The sequence below is a fragment of the Phocoena sinus genome, chromosome 4 (assembly GCF_008692025.1).
Source record: "Phocoena sinus isolate mPhoSin1 chromosome 4, mPhoSin1.pri, whole genome shotgun sequence".
NCBI classification, from domain to species: domain Eukaryota; kingdom Metazoa; phylum Chordata; class Mammalia; order Artiodactyla; family Phocoenidae; genus Phocoena; species Phocoena sinus.
In genome coordinates, this window is record NC_045766.1 from 144,836,064 (window position 1) to 144,854,666 (window position 18,603).

Genomic DNA, 18,603 nt, shown 5'->3' on the forward strand with positions numbered 1-18,603 from the left:
GTCAATGAGGAAATCAGAAAATACTTCAAGACAGATGAAAATGGAAACACAACTTCCCAAAACCTATGGAATGCAGCAGAAGTGATTCGAGAGGGAAGTTCATGGCAATACAGGCCTTCCTCAGGTAACAAGAAAAATTTCAAGTAAACAACCTAGGCTACCATCTAAAAAAATTACAAAAAGAAGAACAAACAAAACCCAAAGTCAGCCAAAGAAAGGAAATAATAAAGATCAGAGAAGAAATAAATAAAAAAGATTTTTAAAAAATTGAAAAGATAAATGAAACCAAGAGCTGGGTTTTTTGTACAGATAAACAAAATTGATAAACCTTTAGCCAGGCTTATCAAGAATAAAAAGAGAGGATCCAAATAAATTAAGAAATGAAAGAGGAGAAATACCAACCGATACCACAGAAATACAAAAAAAAAATCATAAGAGAGTACTATGAATAGTTATATGCCAACAAATTGGACAATCTAGTGAGAAATGGACAGATTTCTAGAAACATACAGCCTGGCAAGATGGAGTCAAGAAGAAACAGATAATTTGAGCAGAGCAATCACTAGAAGTGAAATTGAATTTGTAATTAAAAAAAAAAAAGGCTTCCCTGGTGGCGCAGTGGTTGAGAGTCTGCCTGCTGATGCAGGGGACACGGGTTCGTGCCCCGGTCTGGGAAGATCCCACATGCCGCGGAGCGGCTGGGCCCGTGAGCCATGGCCGCTGAGCCTGCACGTCCGGAGCCTGTGCTCTGCAATGGGAGAGGCCACAGCAGTGAGAGGCCCGTGTACCACCAAAAAAAAAAAAAAAAAAAAACCTCCCAGAAAACAAAAGTCTAAGACTGGACAGCTTCACAGGGGAATTCTACCAAACATACAAAGAACATACACCTATCCTTCTTAAACTATTCCTAAAAGTGGAAGAGGACAGAATGTTCCCAAATTCATTCTATGAGGCCACCATTACCTAATACCAAAACCAGACAAGACACCACAAGAAAAGAAAATTATGGGCCAATATCTTTGATGAATATAGATGCAAGTATCCCCAACAAAATATTAGCAAACCAAATCCAACAATACATAAAAAGGATCATGTACCATGATCAAGTTGGATTTATTCCAGGGTCACAAGGATGGTTTAAAGGTCACAAGTCAATCAGTGTGATACACCACACACCACATCAACAAAATGAAGGATAAAAATCACATGATCATCTCAGTAGATGCAGGAAAAAGCATTTGACAAAATTCACCATCCATCATGACAAAAACTCTCATTAAAGTAGGTATAGAGGGAATATACCTCAACATAATAAAGGCCATTTATGACAAGCCCACAGACAACATAATACTCAGTGGTGAAAAGCTAAAAACTTTCCTACTAAATGCAGAAACAAGACAATGATGCCCACTCTTGCCATTTCTATTTAATATAGTATTGGAAGTCCTAGCCACAGCAATCAGACAAGAAAAAGGAATAAAAGGTATCCAGATTGGAAGGGAAGAGGTAAAACTGTCAGTATTTGCAGATAATGTGATAATTTTTATAGAGAATCCTAAAGTCTCCACCCAAATCCTATTAGAACTAATAAGTGAATTCAGTAAGGTTGCAGGATACAAGATTACTATACCGAAATCATTTGTGTTTCTGTACACTAATAATGAAATATCAGAAAGAGAACATTTTAAAAAATAATACCATTTAAAAATCACATCAAAAAGAATAAAATACCTAGGAATATACTTAACCAAGGAGGTGAAAGACCTGAAAACTATAAAATATTGATGAAGGAAATTGAAGGTGATACAAAGAAATGGAAAGATATCCCATGCTTTTGGATTGGAAGAATTAATATTGTTAAAATGGCCATTCTACCCAAAGAAATCTACAGATATAATGCAATCTCTATCAAAATACCCATGACATTTTTTCACAGAACTAGATCAAATAGTCCTAAAATTCTTATGGAACCACAAAAGACCCTGAATTGCCAAAGCAATCCTGAGAAAAAAGAATAAAGCTGGAGGAATCATCCTCCCTGACTTCACACTATATTTCAAAGCTACAGCAATCAAAACAGTGTGGTACTGGTGCAAAAACAGGTACATAGATCAGTGGAACAGAATAGAGAGCCCAGAAATTAACCCACACACCTACAGTTAATTAATCTTCAACAAAGGAGGCAAGAATATACAATGGAGAAAAGACAGTCTCTACAGCAACTGGTGCTGGAAAAGCTGGGCAGCCGCATGTAAATCAATGAAGTTAGAACACACCCTCACACCATACACAAGAATAAACTCAAAATGGTTTAAGGATCTAAATGTAAGGCCTGAAACCAAAAAACTCCTGGAAGAGAACATAGGTGGAACACTCTTTTTTTTTTTTTTAAATAAATTTATTTATTTTATTTATTAGTGGCTGTGTTGGGTGTTCGTTGCTGTGCGCGGGCTTTCTCTAGTTGTGGCAAGCGGGGGCTACTCTTCGTTGCAGTGCGCGGGCTTCTCATGGCGGTGGCTTCTTTTGCTGTGGAGCACAGGCTCTAGGCGCGCAGGCTTCTAGTTGCAGCACATGGGCTCAGTACTTGTGGCTCGTGGGCTCTAGAGCGCAGGCTCAGTAGTTGTGGTGCACAGGCTTAGTTGCTCCGCGGCATGTGGGATCTTCCTGGACCAGGGCTCAAACCTGTGTCCCCTGCATTGGCAGGCAGATTCTTAACCACCACGCCACCAGGGAAGCCTGGTGGAACACTCTTTGACATAAATTATATGGTATTTTCTTGGATCAGTCTCCTAAGGCAAAAGAAAGAAATGCAAACATACATAATGGTACCTAATTAAACTTAAAAGCTTTTGCATAGCAAAGGAAACCATCAACAAAGTGAAAAGACAACCTATGGACTGGGAGAAAGTATTTGCAAATGATACGACTGACAAGGGGCTAATAGCCAAAATATATAAACAGCTCATACAACTCAATATCAAAAAAACAAACAACCCGATCAAAAAATGGCCAGAAGACCTGAATAGACATTTTCCCAAAGAAGACATACAGATGGCTAACAGGAAAAAGTGCTCAGCATCACTAGGTTTTAGAGAAATGCAAATCAAAACCATAATGAGGTATTACCTCACACCTGTCAGAATGGCTGTTATCAAAGTCTGCACATACCGAATGTTGGCAAGGATGTGGAGAAAAGGGAACCCTCCTACACTGCTGGTGGGAATGTAAATTGGTGCAGCCACTATGGAGAACAGTATGGAGGTTCCTCAAAAAACTGAAAAAAATAGAACTACCATACGATTCAGCAATTCCACTCCTGGGTATATATTACAAAAACCCAAAACACCAATTCAAAAAGATATATACACCCCAGTGTTCATAGCGGCACTATTTACAGTAGCCAAGACATGGAAGCAACCTAAATGTCCATTGACAGATGAATGGCTAAACAAGATGTGCTATATATACATATATATGTCGATACACGCGCACACACATACACAGTGTAATATTAGCCATAAAAAAGAATGAAATAACGCCATTTGCAGCAACATGGATGGACCTAGAGATTATCACACTAAGTGAAGTAAGTCAAAGACAAATATTATATGATATCACTTATATGTGGACTCTAAAAAATAATACAGATGGATCTGTACACAAACAGAAATAGACTCACAGACATAGCTAACAAACTGATGGTTACCAAAGGGGAAAGGGATGGGGAGATAAATTAGGAGTGTGGGATTAACAGATGCATACTACTATGTATTAAATAGATGAGCAACAAGGATTTACTGTATAGCACAGGGAGTTATACCCAATATCTTGTAGTAACCTATAATGGAGTATAATCTGCAAAAATACCAAATCACTATGCTGTACACCTGAAACTAACATAATATTGTAGACAAACCATGCTTCAATTTAATAAATAAAAGCAATTTATAAAAAATTTTTAGAGTTAAAAATAAGAGCCAACATCTTTCTTAAATAAACCAAATACATGTTTTTAAAAAAAACAGTAACAAGGCAGCGTCGGGGAGCGAATCCTGACGGATCTGGTCTGAGTTCCGAGGGTCTCTGGGGAGATGGTATGGGAGTCGGGTTGCGGGGCGTGGTGCTGTCAGACCAGGACAGAAAGCTGTACCGCCTGCCAGGGGAAAGCACGTGACTGTTGAGAATTGGTGAAAAGAGCTGCTTTTGTGTCAAGACAGTGAAGCCTTAAATGAGAGAGAGAATATAAATACGAATAAGAATGAGTGCGTATGTGTTTTCCAGGCAGGAATAGGTGTGGGTGTTTTTCTCCTTGCCCCGGTGTCTAGAATAGGGGTCTCCATGCTATGTATGCATCCTTCTAGGACAGAATGACCCCCCGAGGAAGCAGGAGGGACCAGGTTTGGACCCAGGGTGTGAATTCTTCATTCTTCCTTTTGTCTCATATACTTTCTGGCCATTATACCTTCTCACTATTATTTTCTTCCCCTTACTTTTGCTGAGTTGATTAAATTGTCTTTTTCTCTTTTTTTGTGCTTGTGGTTTGGAAGTTTTAAATCTTATTTTGTTTTCCCCAGTGATAACCCTTAAATTTTTGTTTTTTTTAATTTTATTTTTTTTGGCTGCGTTGGGTCTTTGTTGCTGCACGCGGGCTTTCTCTAGTTGCGGCGAGCGGGGGGCTACTCTTTGCTGCGGTGCTTCTCATTGCGGTGGCTTCTCCTGTTGCAGAGCATTGGCTCTAGGTGCGTGGGCTCAGTAGTTGTGGCGCACGGACTTAGTTGCTCTGCGGCATGTGGGATCTTCCCGGACCAGGGCTAGAACCCGTGTCCCCTGCGTTGGCAGGTGGATTCTTAACCACTGCGCCACCAGGGAAGCCCACCCTTAAATTTTTAAAAGCGGTTTAAATATATTTGATTAAAATTTAGCATGAAAAATTCATCACTATTTGTAAAGGTCACAGCTGGAGAAGAACTACAACCTCAGGGTTGTTTTCAGTCCACGTTCTTCTCACCCTCATCCTTCTAGATTCTGATGTCATCTTGAATTTTAGAAACTTTCAAAAAGCCCTTCTTAATAAGCCTCCCAGACCTATCATCAACAGTTGTTTGGACAGAAAGAGAAGCGCCACACGTCCTCCCCTAATCACTGTTTCCTGTACCCATGGGCTCCCCTCTCTTTAATTCCACACTCAGGTTTATTTTTCATTTTGCTGAAATATATCCTTAATTTAGTGGACAGAGTAGAGTTGTTTGTTGATTGCTTCCTGTTTGATTTTCGGGAAAATGCCTGCGCGGGCGGTGCTCTGCGTCGGGACGCGCCTTCACCCGCTTGTCTGAGGACTGCAGACATCTCGAGCCTGGCCCTGCCCTGAGAACCCCAGCCGTCCTCCTGTCTCCTGTGTCACTGAGCCACCTCGATTTTCTTTCCTTCCTGGGACCCCCTTTTGTTTTACCCTTGGAGCATTAAATGTATCACTTTCCCCTAAAATTCACAGGTTTCAACAGATAAAGCCTAGGTGTGTGGCCGGTTTTCCTTTTTCCTGCTGACGACTGTGAACACTTTGATTTGGGTAATGGAGTCTTCAGGTCAGAGAGATTTTCTTCCGTTTTATCCTTTGCCTTTGTCTCCATCCTCTCCTGGGGCAGAGCTCACAGGTCTCGTCCCGAGCCTCCTGCTTCACTGTGTCCTTTGGTCTGCCCTGCTAGAGACCCCCCGATTTGCTCGCTCACGGCCGTGCCAGGGGCCTCACGCTCTGAGGGACCAGCCTTTGATGGGGGGAGCTGTCGAGACCGTGTGGAGGCCGGTGCCCGGGGACCCACCGGGCGTTGTCACAGCTGTTCGCTCACAGTCGCCTTCTCCTGGCTCTGATCCCCGTTCTGGGAGAAGGCGCCACGTCTCCAATTAGGTTTTCAGTTGGTGGCCGAAGAGAGAAACCTTCTGGTGACTGAACTGTCTGGGGACGCTTCCTGAGAAGGACGAGGTGTCCCAGGTGGAGTGGATGGCCACTGCCTGTTGTGGATACGCGTGACCTCAAAGTGTGTTCTAAACACTTGAGAGCCTGTGGGATGTGATCGGCCTGTTGCTTTTTAAAATCCTCTCTGTGTGGGTGTCTTTACCTATTTCATTGATGACACTTTTGAGGATTTTTCAAAAATAATTGCTAAGCTTCACTGAGCACCGTCTTCAAATTGTATCTCGGGGCAGGCACGCGCTCCTTCCTGTCATGGAGCCCGACCCCTCACACCTGCCCTTGGATCCTCCCCACCCCGTGCAGTGTGTTCCCCGTCACCGCTGCCCACCCCCTTCCAGCTGCTGCTGCAGCAGCGCCCCCGGAAGGCCACGCGCTGCTCAGAACATGAACCTGGCCCAAAGTGCCGCCCGCAGGACGCAAGCGCCGCGTGTCCCTCCGGGCGTCTGCCGCCCCCACCCCGCCCAGGTGTCCCCCTTTCCCTGTGTCTGCACCAGCAGGTGGAGTCCCCGTCTGGCCCCCCCAGGCACGTTGGTGGGGAAGGGACTTTCCCTTTCGTGCACCAGCCCTGTGCGGTTCTCGGGGCGAGGCCGGCTTGACCCCCCGTCCGTGCGATCGGCCCGCCTTCCGGCCGGCTCGCCAGCAGCACGCACGTCACCTTCTGGACCAGAGCGCCTGGGCTCCTTCCCGGAGTGGGTGTTTTAGCCCTCCCACCCTGGGCTCGTGTGAAAAGGGAGTCTGACTCGGCCCGAGGTCCTCTGCGCGGAGCCGTGGCCCCGCCTGGGACTGGGGAGGACAGCAGGACAGGCGTGTGGCCGCCTCGCCCTCACAGGCTCGAGCTGCCCGCTGGTTCCACCCCCGCTCCGTCAGCTCAGGGGGCCTTTTTGAACGAAAATCAGAACGGAAGTCTCGAAGGTGCTCTGCTCCAGGGGCTGCAGGCTCGGGGCTCACGGCCCCGGCTACACGGCCCGTGTCACCATCACTGTCGAGTGCTGTGTACTCGGTTTCCTTCCACTTCAGCTGGACTCGGGTCTTTGCGTATGTGCAGAGCAAAGACCACTTTCAGTCCAGACTGTAACTACACATTTTCCTGACCAGCTAGCAAGTGAGTGGCAGTTTCTGTAACGGGAACCCATAGTCACCCTGGATGTCTGTGACTCTTCGTTCTGTACGTAATGCATTTGATTACATGTTACTGTGTGAGGAATGTAGGAAGTATCTTTACAAGCGAAGTAAGAAAAATACCAGTGCCAGCTGAGTTTTCTAACTGTTTACTTGTATCAGTTATTAGGCCAATTCACAGTTTCTCTGTACTTCTGCTCGAAAAGTTCTGATTCGGCACACCTAATTTACAGCAACAGAGGGGCTCTCATTACCAGACAAAGTTGTTCTTCTTTTATTGTTTTCTGCACCATGGTCTGTGATTAACTTACTACCCTGGTTCTTGCTTTGCAGCCCCGGAAAGATAAGCTCTTCTTGGTGTCCGTACTACAGCAGTGTTGGCCCCAGAGGCTCATAGAGATAAGCTCTTGGGCCCATTTGGGGCTCTCTGCCCCAGGAAAAGTGTACGGTTAGTGTTGGAACCTTGGGCTAGCTATTTTCTCTTTGCTTTATTTTCTCCATTCTTGCTAAAGATGGGAGTTTACTCAGCTTAAAATAAAATTTAAAAATTTGAACAGTTAGTTAATTGACCATTTCTAGTTTTAATGCAAAATGTTGTAATTCTGCGGTTTAAGTATCATTCAGCAGTAACCCTTGATTTTGACCTTGTTGTAGAAAAGTAATGGAATTGCAAAGGAAAATAATATAATGTAAGCATTACCCATTTATTCATGAAAGATTCCCCCACCAGTTGTACCTAAACAGATTCCCCTCCCTCCCCCCACACCCCTCCCTGACTCCGTACTTGAAAGGCTGTGGCCTTGAATAAGCTCAGCGGCAGCTCGGTGACCGGCAGGAACCGACTGCACGCCAGGCAGGTGGGCTAGTGACAGCCGCCCACGACCCGGACACCTGACAGAACTGCTGGGGGAAACCCCAGAGCTCAGCAGGCGCGTCCTGGCGGCAGAGTGAAACGAGGAGATGCTGAAACCAGGGCTGCATTTAACTCCTAACAGGGGCCCGTGGTGAGGCCCCCAGGCAAGGGCCAGGCTGGGCTCTGGGCTCTCGGTCCCGAAGGGACTGGGGTCCTGGCTTTTCCTCCAGGCTCTCCCTGGAATTGGAGGCCCATCCCAGAAAGAGGCACAAGAGGCCATGCCGACTGCCTCTGTTCGGCAGCCAAGCTGTTTACTCACAACACACGAATGAACAGCCGCTGTCAAGCTTTTGAGGAAAGTAAACACAAAGGAGGTGATCTGTGTGAGAAAATAGAACACCTAAGAGGAAGTGACTACGAAAACGGAAGAGGATGGAAAGAATAAACCTTACTAATTTGTGGAGAGCATTTAGTAAGTATAGAAATCAAACATTAATTTGAGGGTCTGGGAAATACTCATTTAATGCATATCGAGGCAGGCAGCACCGGTCAGTGCTGTGGGGGGCGGGGGGGGGCAGTGGCTGCCACGGGGGAGGGGCAGTGACAAGGAGAGGGCGTGGGGGGGCCCCTCTGGGGCCAGACGCTCAGTTTACTGAGCAGTTGCTGACTACGGGTTGCTCACTCTGTGAAAAGTTGCGCACTTTGTTATACGTCGGTTGAAACATTCATGGAAGGTGAAATAACTCAGCGCTCACGTCTTGGAATGAAAAAATGATTCAGCGGTTTAATGGAAAAGGCAGAAACCTGGAAGGAACCCTGAAGCTTTTCTCAGAACTGGGTCTGTCTCCCTAGGGGCTAGTTTCTAAAGTCCCTGTGCTGAGCCGGGAGGCTGGCTGCTGGGGAAGGGGCAGGCCTGGGGCACGGACAGAGGGGCTGCACCAGGTGCTGGCTTTGCTCTGAGGATTCCCGTGGGCGGGCCTCCCCGTGGGCGGGCCTCCCCATGGGCGGGCCTCGTGTACATCTGAGAAGGCAGGCGGATAGCGGGGCCTGGAGTCCGGAGCAGAGGTCAGCCAGAGGTCGGCACTGGCAGGGGGACCTGCGCTCCCTGCTCTGTCCACGGGGTGTGCTTTCCACCCGGCCTCACTGGGGGGACGCCGACCCTGTCCACCTTCAGACTCTTCTCTGTCTTTCGGGGGATGGTGTGAAGCCAGTCGGTAGCTGGCTTTGCCAGCTGGACCGCCTCCGTGGGGCTCGGAAGAAGACCTCAGAGGAGGCCACTGTGGCCGGGAGGACTTAGGCATCCGAACAAAAGATTAGTAGGGGCTAGGCAGTTCTGTGGTTGAATGAATAGAAGGCAGGGCACCTCTTTTTTTTTTAATACATTTAGTTTATTTATTATTTTTGGCTGCGTTGGGTCTTCGTCCCTGCGTGCTGTCTTTCTCTAGTGGCGGTGAGCGGGGTGTCCTCTTCGTTGCGGTGCACGGACTTCTTGCTGCAGTGGCTTCTCGTTGCGAGTGGCTTCTCTTGTTGCGAGCGTGGGCTCTAGAGTGTGTGGACTTCAGTAAATGCTACGCGCAGGCTCAGTAGTTGTGGTGCACGGGCTTAGTTGCTCCATGGCACGTGGGATCTTCCTGGACCAGGGCTCGAACCCGTGTCCCCTGCATTGGCAGGAGGATTCCTAACCACCGCAACACCAGGGAAGAATGCACCTCTTAATCTGCACTCCTCCTGTGGACAAATCATCTTTTTTTTTTTTTTTTTTTTTTTGCGGTACGCGGGCCTCTCACTGTTGTAGCCTCTCCCGTTGCGGAGCACAGGCTCCAGACGTGCAGGCTCAGTGGCCACGGCCCACGGGCCCAGCCGCTCCGCGGCATGTGGGATCCTCCTGGACCGGGTCACGAACCCGTGTCCCCTGCATCGGCAGGCGGACTCTCAACCACTGCGCCACCAGGGGAGCCCCTAAATCATCATTTTTTAAGTGTCCATTTAGTGACCCACAGTCACCCTGCGATTCCCCTCAGGAGCTGTGTTAGAGCAGGTCATCCAGGGTGTGGTCCACCTGGCCCGAGTGAGCTCCACTCTGTGCCCGAGGCTTGTCCCCCGCATGGGGGCCCCCCACCTCCGCCTGCCCCTGGAAGAAGCCCTGGGCGACCCTCCGCAGGTCCCCCCGTGGGGCAGCAGCTCCCCGCCGTGTCCGTGGGGGTGGGGTCTGTGTTGAATGCCAGAACCCTTTAAGAAGCCTGGCCAGTGCTGCTAACAAGAAGCTTCTCCATCACGTCCGGATGTTAGTTCCGAATCAACCACCCCCTCCTCCTGCGACCAGCCAGTGAAGGGGTAAAGGGGAGGCCGGACAGAGCGGGTGCCCACTCCCTCCCCCGCCCGCCCTGGGGGGAGGGGAGCATGGACATCCTGTTAAGCGTGCATCGTCCCTTTAAATGAATCTCCCCGAGGTTGGTGTAAACGTGAATTTTCTTTATTGTCTCTTCACGCCGCTTTCAGACGAGCTGCTGTTCTGCCCTGAAGAAGTGAGGCTTCTGAGCGAGGCCTGGGTGCCAACTGGGGGCTGCCTGGACCTGCTGTCCTGGCTTTAACGTTCTGTGCGAGGGAGGAGTAGATGGCCACCAAGAGCGAGGGCCGGGCTGAAGCCCCCTGGAGGGTCCAGGTGCGGGCCAGCTGCTGTCGTAGGCGCTGTGGCCTTGTGTCTGCCGTCTGGGGGTTGAATGACCGGGCTCTACACGCAGGGCGGGCGGGGACGTGTGCATTCAGTCCCCGGCGGCGACCTGAGCGTGTCCCACTTTCAGCCCCAGGACATGAGCCTCGGTTGGTCAAGACAGGAGGGTTGAACCCTGCTGAGGAAGCACCGTCTCGCTCGTACACACTCCTCGAGGGTCGGGTTTCCTGGATCGCTCGTGTCTTGCATGTGAGGCGGGGGCTGAACGCGCCTGGCCCCGGCGGGCAGGAGCGCAGTCGTGTGGGACCCTGAATCACTCCCGGAAGTGGGGCCCCTCTCCACCCAGGCGTCTAGAGATTTGGCCCCAAGTGAACTCGGGAGTGCGTGAAGTCTCGGGGTTAGGGGTTTCTGCGGGCCCACCCGCCTCCCTGCACAGACAGGTGTGTTTCTGGGCGGCAGGGACTGGGGCGGGCTGCTGGGAGGGCAGGCGCGCCTGGCCAGCCGCTGTCGGGCCGCGTCCCCGCAGCACGCACGCCGGGCCCCGCGTCACCCGCCCCCGTCTTGTTCTAGGCATCAGCAACGCGGAGGCGCGGCAGCCGGGGAAGGCCCCCAACTTCAGTGTCAACTGGACGGTGGGCGACTCGGCCATCGAGGTCATCAACGCCACCACAGGGAAGGACGAGCTGGGCCGCGCCTCTCGCCTGTGTAAGCACGCGTTGTACTGTCGCTGGATGCGTGTGCACGGCAAGGTACTGAGGCGCCCTTCCCCACCAGCCTGCCCGGGCGGCCGCCCCACACCTGGTCTCTTCTGGGTGCTCTTGGCTGACAGTCTGGCCCTGGCTCCTCAGATTCAAAGCAGGCTCAGCCCCGCTCCCCCCAAACTCCCACCCCAGCCCGCCGGAACCTGGGACTCGGCACTCGCGCGGAGTCCTCCTCGGGGCCCGCAGCTCTGGGGCGCCCTGGGTTCCAGCCTGTGTGTTCAGCGGGCGTTGGTTGGGGCTTGGGGGTTTTGCAGCAGCACGGCCCTTCTTCCCCAATAAACTCTCCTCTAGTGAGTCAGTATGTTACCAGTTTCCATTTACTTGTAAGTCGGGTCAGTAGCTTTTATTTGTGAGGGGCAGAGGTTGCTGCGTCCCCGTGGCGGGACGCTCACCCGTGCAGGGGGCCTTGGGTGGCTGCCCTGCTGATTCTAAGATCTGCACAAAAAATGGGTTGGAGGAGGTGGGCGGGGGGGCGGCTCGAGTTCTCCCTGTGACCAAACGGCAGAGGTGTTGTTTGTTAAAGACCTGCATGTGTGAGACCCGACCTTGGAGTCTGCTGCTGGCCAGCAGCCCCTGTCTGTTTAACCTGGAAGCCGCCACTTGGGGCTGAGGATGGAGACCCTCAGGGGGTGTCCAGCGTGGCTCTGTGTGACACGGTCCCCGGGGATGGCACTGTCCCTTGGATCCCCCCAGAAGCAGCACCGTTTGAAACACCGTTTTTTGAACATCTTACTGTTTCATTTTCTACCGTTACTGCTTAAACAGTTGCACTTGTCTTTTTTTAAATCTTTTTACAGGTTCCCTCCAACTTACTGCGCTCCAAGATCACTAAACCCAACGTGTACCACGAGTCCAAGCTGGTGGCCAAGGAGTACCAGGCCGCCAAGGCCTGTCTGTTCAGAGCCTTCATCAAGGCCGGGCTGGGCGCCTGGGTGGAGAAGCCCACGGAACAGGACCAGTTCTCACTCACACCCTGACGGGTGTGCAGCGCGGCCCCAAACCTCGCAGCTGAGCCGGGGCAGGTGTGGGATGTGTGGGAGCTGGGCGCGCGGCAACGTCCCCAGGGGCAGGCGCGCGGGGCGCGGGGTCTGGCGTCAGGGTCCCGTGTCAACACCTGGCATCTCTCTACAGCAGTGTTCCCCCTTTTGAATCATCCAGTGACTGCTTTCAACCTCAGTTTACATTTAGAAGTTGAGTTCTACTGAGTAGGGCTTCCTGAAGTTTAGGAAAAATAGGAATTACTTTGTGTGAAATTCTTGAATAATTAATTTATTCAGAACTAGGAATATGGTTTATAAAATAAGAAATAACTATGTCAGGTCACTCTTATGCCACATTACTTTGATTGCAAAGAAGCATTTATATACGGAGGGAGTGAGGAAATAGATAGGAGGCAGTAACCTAAAGAAACTGTACCCCTGTCCACGTGTAGGTCCCTGTTCCCCGTAGGTGCCTCCCTGGGAGAGGACTCCCCGCGCGGAGCCCACGTCCACAGCGCAGCGACCCGTGGTGTGGCGCATGGGGTCACAGCCAGGTCCCTGCAGCCTCCAGCGTCCTCTAGAAGTTTCTGTGCTCCTCGTAGGACCATATCATGGAAAATCGTCTCTCGGTTGACTTCTAAATAATCAGAGGTCAAACATGGTCAGTAGGCCTGGCCATTCATTTGGGTTTTTTAAGCAGTATTGAACTTTTAGGGACTAGAAGGGACCCACAGGGGCTACTGCACAGTAAATAACCTAGAATTCCCGCTGGTCCTTCCTCTGAACCTCCTGGATGAGAATGACTGTCTCAGGCTCTTCACAGGATGGAAATAGAGCTAAGTAAGTAGGTGTTCATTCTTGGAAAACGCCACTTAAGGCGTATTTTCTAATTATTCTTTCCAGCTTTATCAAGGACATGTTTGAAGTACAAGTGTTCAGGCTGAGAGCTGGCGAGACAGCGTGTTGCCGGTGGGGTCTCGACCAGGTTGGGATGTTGGTGTCACGGCAGGGAAGGGGGGGTGGTCTGGAGTCGGGGGTGCCCGGGACACTGCTCGGCACCCCACAGCACACAGGCCAGTCCCAGGCGGGCCGAGCGAGCCGGGGGTCAGGGCAGGCGGGCAGTTGGGGACCCCGGGAGGCCGCCCCGTCCTGACGCAAAGGTCACAGCACGCTCCTCCCGCTTCCATGGAGGGTCGGAGAGGAGCTTGGTGCCTTTCGCTGAGTCAGCAGCAGTTCCTGGTTCTGGGGGGTCTTGGGGGTGCCATAGGCAGAGAGGGCCCTCCAGCCAAGTCCAGGCGTCAAGCTCTGTGCCTGGGTGTCCCGTGTCCTTTATGGGCTCAGAAAACTCAGTGCAGGAACAGGACGGCCACTGACACTTTGGCCCAGAGCCCGGGCGCTCAGAGTGGGAGACGTGGTCCCAGAAGGTCACGTCTCCAGGTGTCTCCGCGTCCGCGTGGAGACTTGAGGTGCTGCGCCCCGTGGGCGCGTGCAGGGCAGGGGGGAGGGGGCCACACTGCCGGGGCCTGGCCGGGTCAGAGGACGAGGGTTGCCCATGCCGCCATCTCTGCAGGGCGTTTTCTTGTCCCGACCCTGTCGGCACGGGGCTCGGGCCTGTGTGGCCCGGCGGGGCCTGCTGTGGTTTCACCCGAGAAAAGAAAGGTGTCTGGTGGCGCCCGCCGACCCCAGCAGTCTCCTGCACACTCAGAAAAGACATCTGTGAGTCCCTGCATTTTTATTCTTCTCTCTATAGATGGTATTTTTTCTAATGGGGGTTGGGAGATGGACTTAGTTTTTAAAAAATATGTGGATTTTGGTTACAAAGTCCAGAGGAATGATACCGCACGTGCACACAAGCAGGCCAGGATGCCCGCTCCCCCTCTGTCAGCCGACTGTGGACCTGAGCACGATCCCCCACCATGCCCCAGCCCAGGTAAACGAATGCCTTACTGTGTGGGTCCGTGCCGCGTGGCTGTGCCCTGCTGCCTCTCCCGGCTCACGTTTGTGTGACCGTCCAGGACGGACCTGATGCGGGGCTCCTGCCCCGAGAGCACCCAGGCCTGGGGAGGAAGGTAGCCAAGGATCGCGGGCGAGGGGGTCGGGGACCGCTGGGCGGCAGGGCCAGGCGGGGCTGCGGGGAGTCGGGCTGGGGCAGGAGGCCTGCACAGCTCCTGGGACAGGGCAACTGGCACAGTCCTCTGTACGCAGGAAAAAGGAGGAAACGCACACCCCCCAAAAGACAAATCAGGGAGCGCGGCCCGCCGTGCACCACCACGTAGGCATTTCCTTGAGGTGTCGTTTTGCATCCAGGGTCCTTAATCTGGGTTTTAGAAACTTTGGAAATCTGACACAACCAAGCCCTTGATCTTTTGAGAAAAATCTTAAACTTTGAGGACATTTTGACCGGTGGGGTTTGGGAGGGTTTCTGTTCTGTCTCGGCGGCTAAGCCTGTAGTATGTATTCTGCAAAGACACTGGCCCTGCTGCGGTGCCTGGGGCCACTGGGCAGCTGTCCTGCTGGCGGGAAGGTCCGCCATAGAGAAGTCTCATTTTGTGACCCGAGCCAGGGCTTGTGGAGAGGGTGGCCGAGGTGGGGGGCCGTGATCGCTGGTTCCTCAGCCCTCACCCCTGCTCGGGGTCGGGAGGCCTCACCTCGTCCCTGCAGTTTGACTCTGAGTCTTAATGGGGCTTTTCGTCATCTTTTTCTATTTGGAGATTTTTATTATAATCAGAAACAGTTATTTTATTTTAAAATGTACAAGCCCACATTTCACAAGGTATTAACTTCTCTGGAATTTATTTTTTCTGAATAATTTTGTTGCTTTCCAGACTATTGAATCCCTGCTTTCCTTGTAATTTCACGTGGCCGAGCCTCCCAGTCTCCTGGGGTAGCCAGGTCCCAGAATGGAATTGGTGGGTGCTGGGAGCGGGGAGCACGCCCTGCCCCTTTTCTCCAGGAACAAGTAAAAAAGACAGATGGGTTTTTTTCCATTTCCGAAATATTTTACACCCAAATGTAAGGTCTGCCCCAACTATAAATTTGATCCAGCACAAGAAGTAAAGTCCCGTCTCTAAATTCTATGAAATTAGTGAATCTCTCAGAAGGTTTTGTTTTTATCAAAACTATATGAATGGAAAAAGCAGAGTGTGGTCGTGTGAGTCCAGCTTCGCGTGTCCTTTTCCTCGGCGTGTCCTGTGACTGTCTCTCCCTGGCCGGAGGCCGGCCCGGGGCACTGGGGTTCTGTGTCCACATGGCTGGGAGGGAGAGGCCCTGACGATCTGGACTCTGAGCTCCCGTTTCCGGCAGCGCGTCTGCGCTTCCTCGTTCAGTGTTTGGAGGTGCACGCCCCCAGCCCCGAGGACTCTCATCTTGGCCACGGCTGGGGCTGCTGTTGCATCACGGACCCAGTCGTGAACAGTGAAAGGCGGTCTGTGGAATGTTCGTGGAACGAGCCCCAAAAGCTGTTTGCTTCTCCAACTTTGGGTTATATGCTGTTAATTTTATTCTAGAATTCGGACACTTCATATGAATGTAATCCCGCCGAGAGCGCTGTCACCAAGGCGCACTCCTCGGTGCCCCCTGTGTGTCCACTGATGTGCGGGCCACACGTGACCCCCTGCATGAGCCGGCACCGAGCATGAGACCCTGTCGCTCAGACAGAGGACTTGAGACGTTCTCAATAAAACCATGTTTCACTACCGCAGCCTCGCTGAGATTCTCTCTCCTCCCTGGTTATTTCCCTCCTTGGTCCGGAGTAGGGTTTGGGAAGGTGTGGGTGGGCGCCAGCCGAGGGCACTGGGCCAACACTCCACTCCTGTCATCTGTGCGTGGCTCTGAGCACCTCCCCTGGGGCTTGGGCCCTCTGATTCCCCCCGACCCCGCACGTGGGTTCCTGGCACACGCTGGCCACCCCCAGCCACGTGGGTTCCTGGCACACGCCGGCCACTCCCCCCCCCCCACGTGGGTTCCTGGCACACGCCGGCATCTCTCCCCTCCACGTGGGTTCCTGGCACACGCCGGCCACTCCCACACGTGGGTTCCTGGCACACGCCGGCATCTCTCCCCTCCACGTGGGTTCCTGGCACACGCCGGCATCTCTCCCCTCCACGTGGGTTCCTGGCACACTCCGGCCATCCCCCCCCCCCCACGTGGGTTCCTGGCACACGCCGGCCACTCCCCCCCCCCACGTGGGTTCCTGGCACATGCCGGCATCTCTCCCCTCCACGTGGGTTCCTGGCACACGCCGGCCACTCCCACACGTTAGGCGGAGGAGTGGAACTTGCATAGCTGGCCCTGCTCCTGCCGGGCTATAGAGAGGGAGGATGACGTGAGCCCATGTGCCGTGAGGCATGTGGAGCGCCGTGGACGGGACAGCAGAGGGGGAGCCCACACCAGCTCGTCGCTGGCCAGACTGTCTGGGTATCGGCCACAGTGAGGCAGTTGCCTGGTTACAGGGTAGAGCGGCAGTGTTCAGGGCTGGCGTTTTGGAGGGCCGTTCACGGTAAAGTGGAAACCTGGCTGCGAGGCAGTATTGAAGTTCGCGGTTGTAGAGAAATTCGGATGCTTTATGTAAGAAGGGTACGAGCACACACGGAACAATCTGGAAGAGGCCGAGTCTGGTCACCGTGTGTGAATGATGGGATTGGGAGTCATTTTAATTTTAGTTTCCTTTTAAAAAATTGTATCTCTTTGTCCAACATTTCTATATCAACATGAAAAGCAAACAGGACAACCTTTTGAAAAGTCAAAAGTCCCATACAAATAAAAAGCACTGTTACAGACAAGTAATTTACTGTCCTTTGCATCCATTTTGATTCTGTTTTCATTTCTTTCCCCACAATAAAAGCAACATTCAAATGAAAATATGTGTCATCAAAAAGAGCAGATGAAGCTTCAGAGAAAAGGTTGGGGGCAGCCTCCTCTTTACGAGTCCAGTCTGTAGAAGGGCTTTTCCTCGTGGGGTCTTCCTGTGGCTCCATCGAGGGGGCGGGCAAGACCCCGTGTTCCGTGACGGGGCTGACGTGACACGGAGCTCTTGCTCTCCTGCAGCAAAGACTCCAGATCCATTCCTGGGATGGGAGGGGTGTCGGGGTGGGTGTCGTGGTGGAGAGAGGAGGAGGGAAGGGGGCAGGCGGGCTGCAGCCGGGGGGCGCGGGGAAGCAGCTACTTCGTAAATTGCCGTCATTTAATTGTTAATATTGATTAACATTTAGTCATATTATTAATAATTTCTTTAGTAAAGGCAGAGGGACCAGCCGAGGGAACCTGGCGAGTCAGGGCACTGGCCCAGCAGCGAAGGTGCGGGAATTTGGGGAGAGGTCGAACCCAGCTGTTAGTTAAAATCACACCGTATGAGCTCACGGTCATCGAGATCAAGGTACTGGATCTCCAGAGCCCCTCATTCGCCGTGTGCGTTGTTCTGGGCCCGGGCGTCGGCCTGCGGGGGAGTTGTGCACGCTGGACGCCCCCACCCTGGCCCCCTCTGCTGCCCTGCTGTCCCCAGGCCCGAGAAAGGGGCGCAGGCTGTGCAGATGGCACCTGAAACGCGCCCGCCAGGTTGTGAGGGCGCCAGAAGTTGAGAACGTGTTGGTGCAGCCTCTGAGAACTGTCACGCCCATGACGAGAGGCATCGCCATTGCTTCCCGCGCCAGACACATGGGTGATGGCGACCCCGCTCTGGACGGGCTGTGGGTGCAAGGGCGCAGCGATGAACCCACCGGGCGTCTGCAGGGGCAGCGGGCCCTGGGACTTGCTGGAGTATCATGTGTGTTATTGTTGTCTATTATATGCAGCGTGGGCTGCAGTCCCCACAGCCACACAATTGACCGTCAGCTCACGGACACACATGCACACAGGACGGGGCGGGGGCGCGTGGCTAAGCATCGACCGGCACCACTGGCCTGGGTCTGTAGGGCAGCTCTGGGCGGGCCAAGGCCCCGTTCTCGGAGCGTCTGCCCACAGCCCAGAGCGGCGGGGCTGCAAGGGTCGGGGCTCCCCGCCTCTTCCCGCCCCTCAGCTCCCTGGGACTGAGGCCTCTGAGGCCAGCTGACCAAGTAGCCAACACCCCGCAGAAAATGACCTCCTGAGGAGAAAGAAGACGTCTGAAGAGTACAGCTATTTGACAATTAGAATATTGAATTAGAGATTCCGTCAGAATATATGCTAATATTTTAGAACGGAGAGCCCAAGAATTTAAAATTAGCTTAATGAACATTCTCAAAGAGATGAAATGAAACCAAGAGAGCCAAGCAGGA

The 18,603-nt window shown here is 52.3% G+C and overlaps 1 protein-coding gene across 9 annotated transcripts in view; it reads left to right on the top strand.

The window, feature by feature from the left end:
- Positions 1-16,052, top strand: part of ADARB1 (adenosine deaminase RNA specific B1) — a 117,183-nt gene extending 101,131 nt beyond the window's left edge. For 7 of the 9 annotated variants that reach the window (XM_032631121.1, XM_032631112.1, XM_032631113.1 and 4 more), the window contains 2 exons: positions 11,182-11,360; positions 12,170-12,482. In XM_032631121.1, coding sequence (XP_032487012.1) covers positions 11,182-11,360; positions 12,170-12,349 — 359 coding nt within the window. In that variant the 3' untranslated portion in view covers positions 12,350-12,482. Of the gene's footprint in view, positions 1-11,181; positions 11,361-12,169 lie in introns of all 9 variants that reach the window. The other 2 variants (XM_032631114.1, XM_032631115.1) reach the window with 2 other exon arrangements.
- Positions 16,053-18,603: the final 2,551 nt, after the last annotated feature.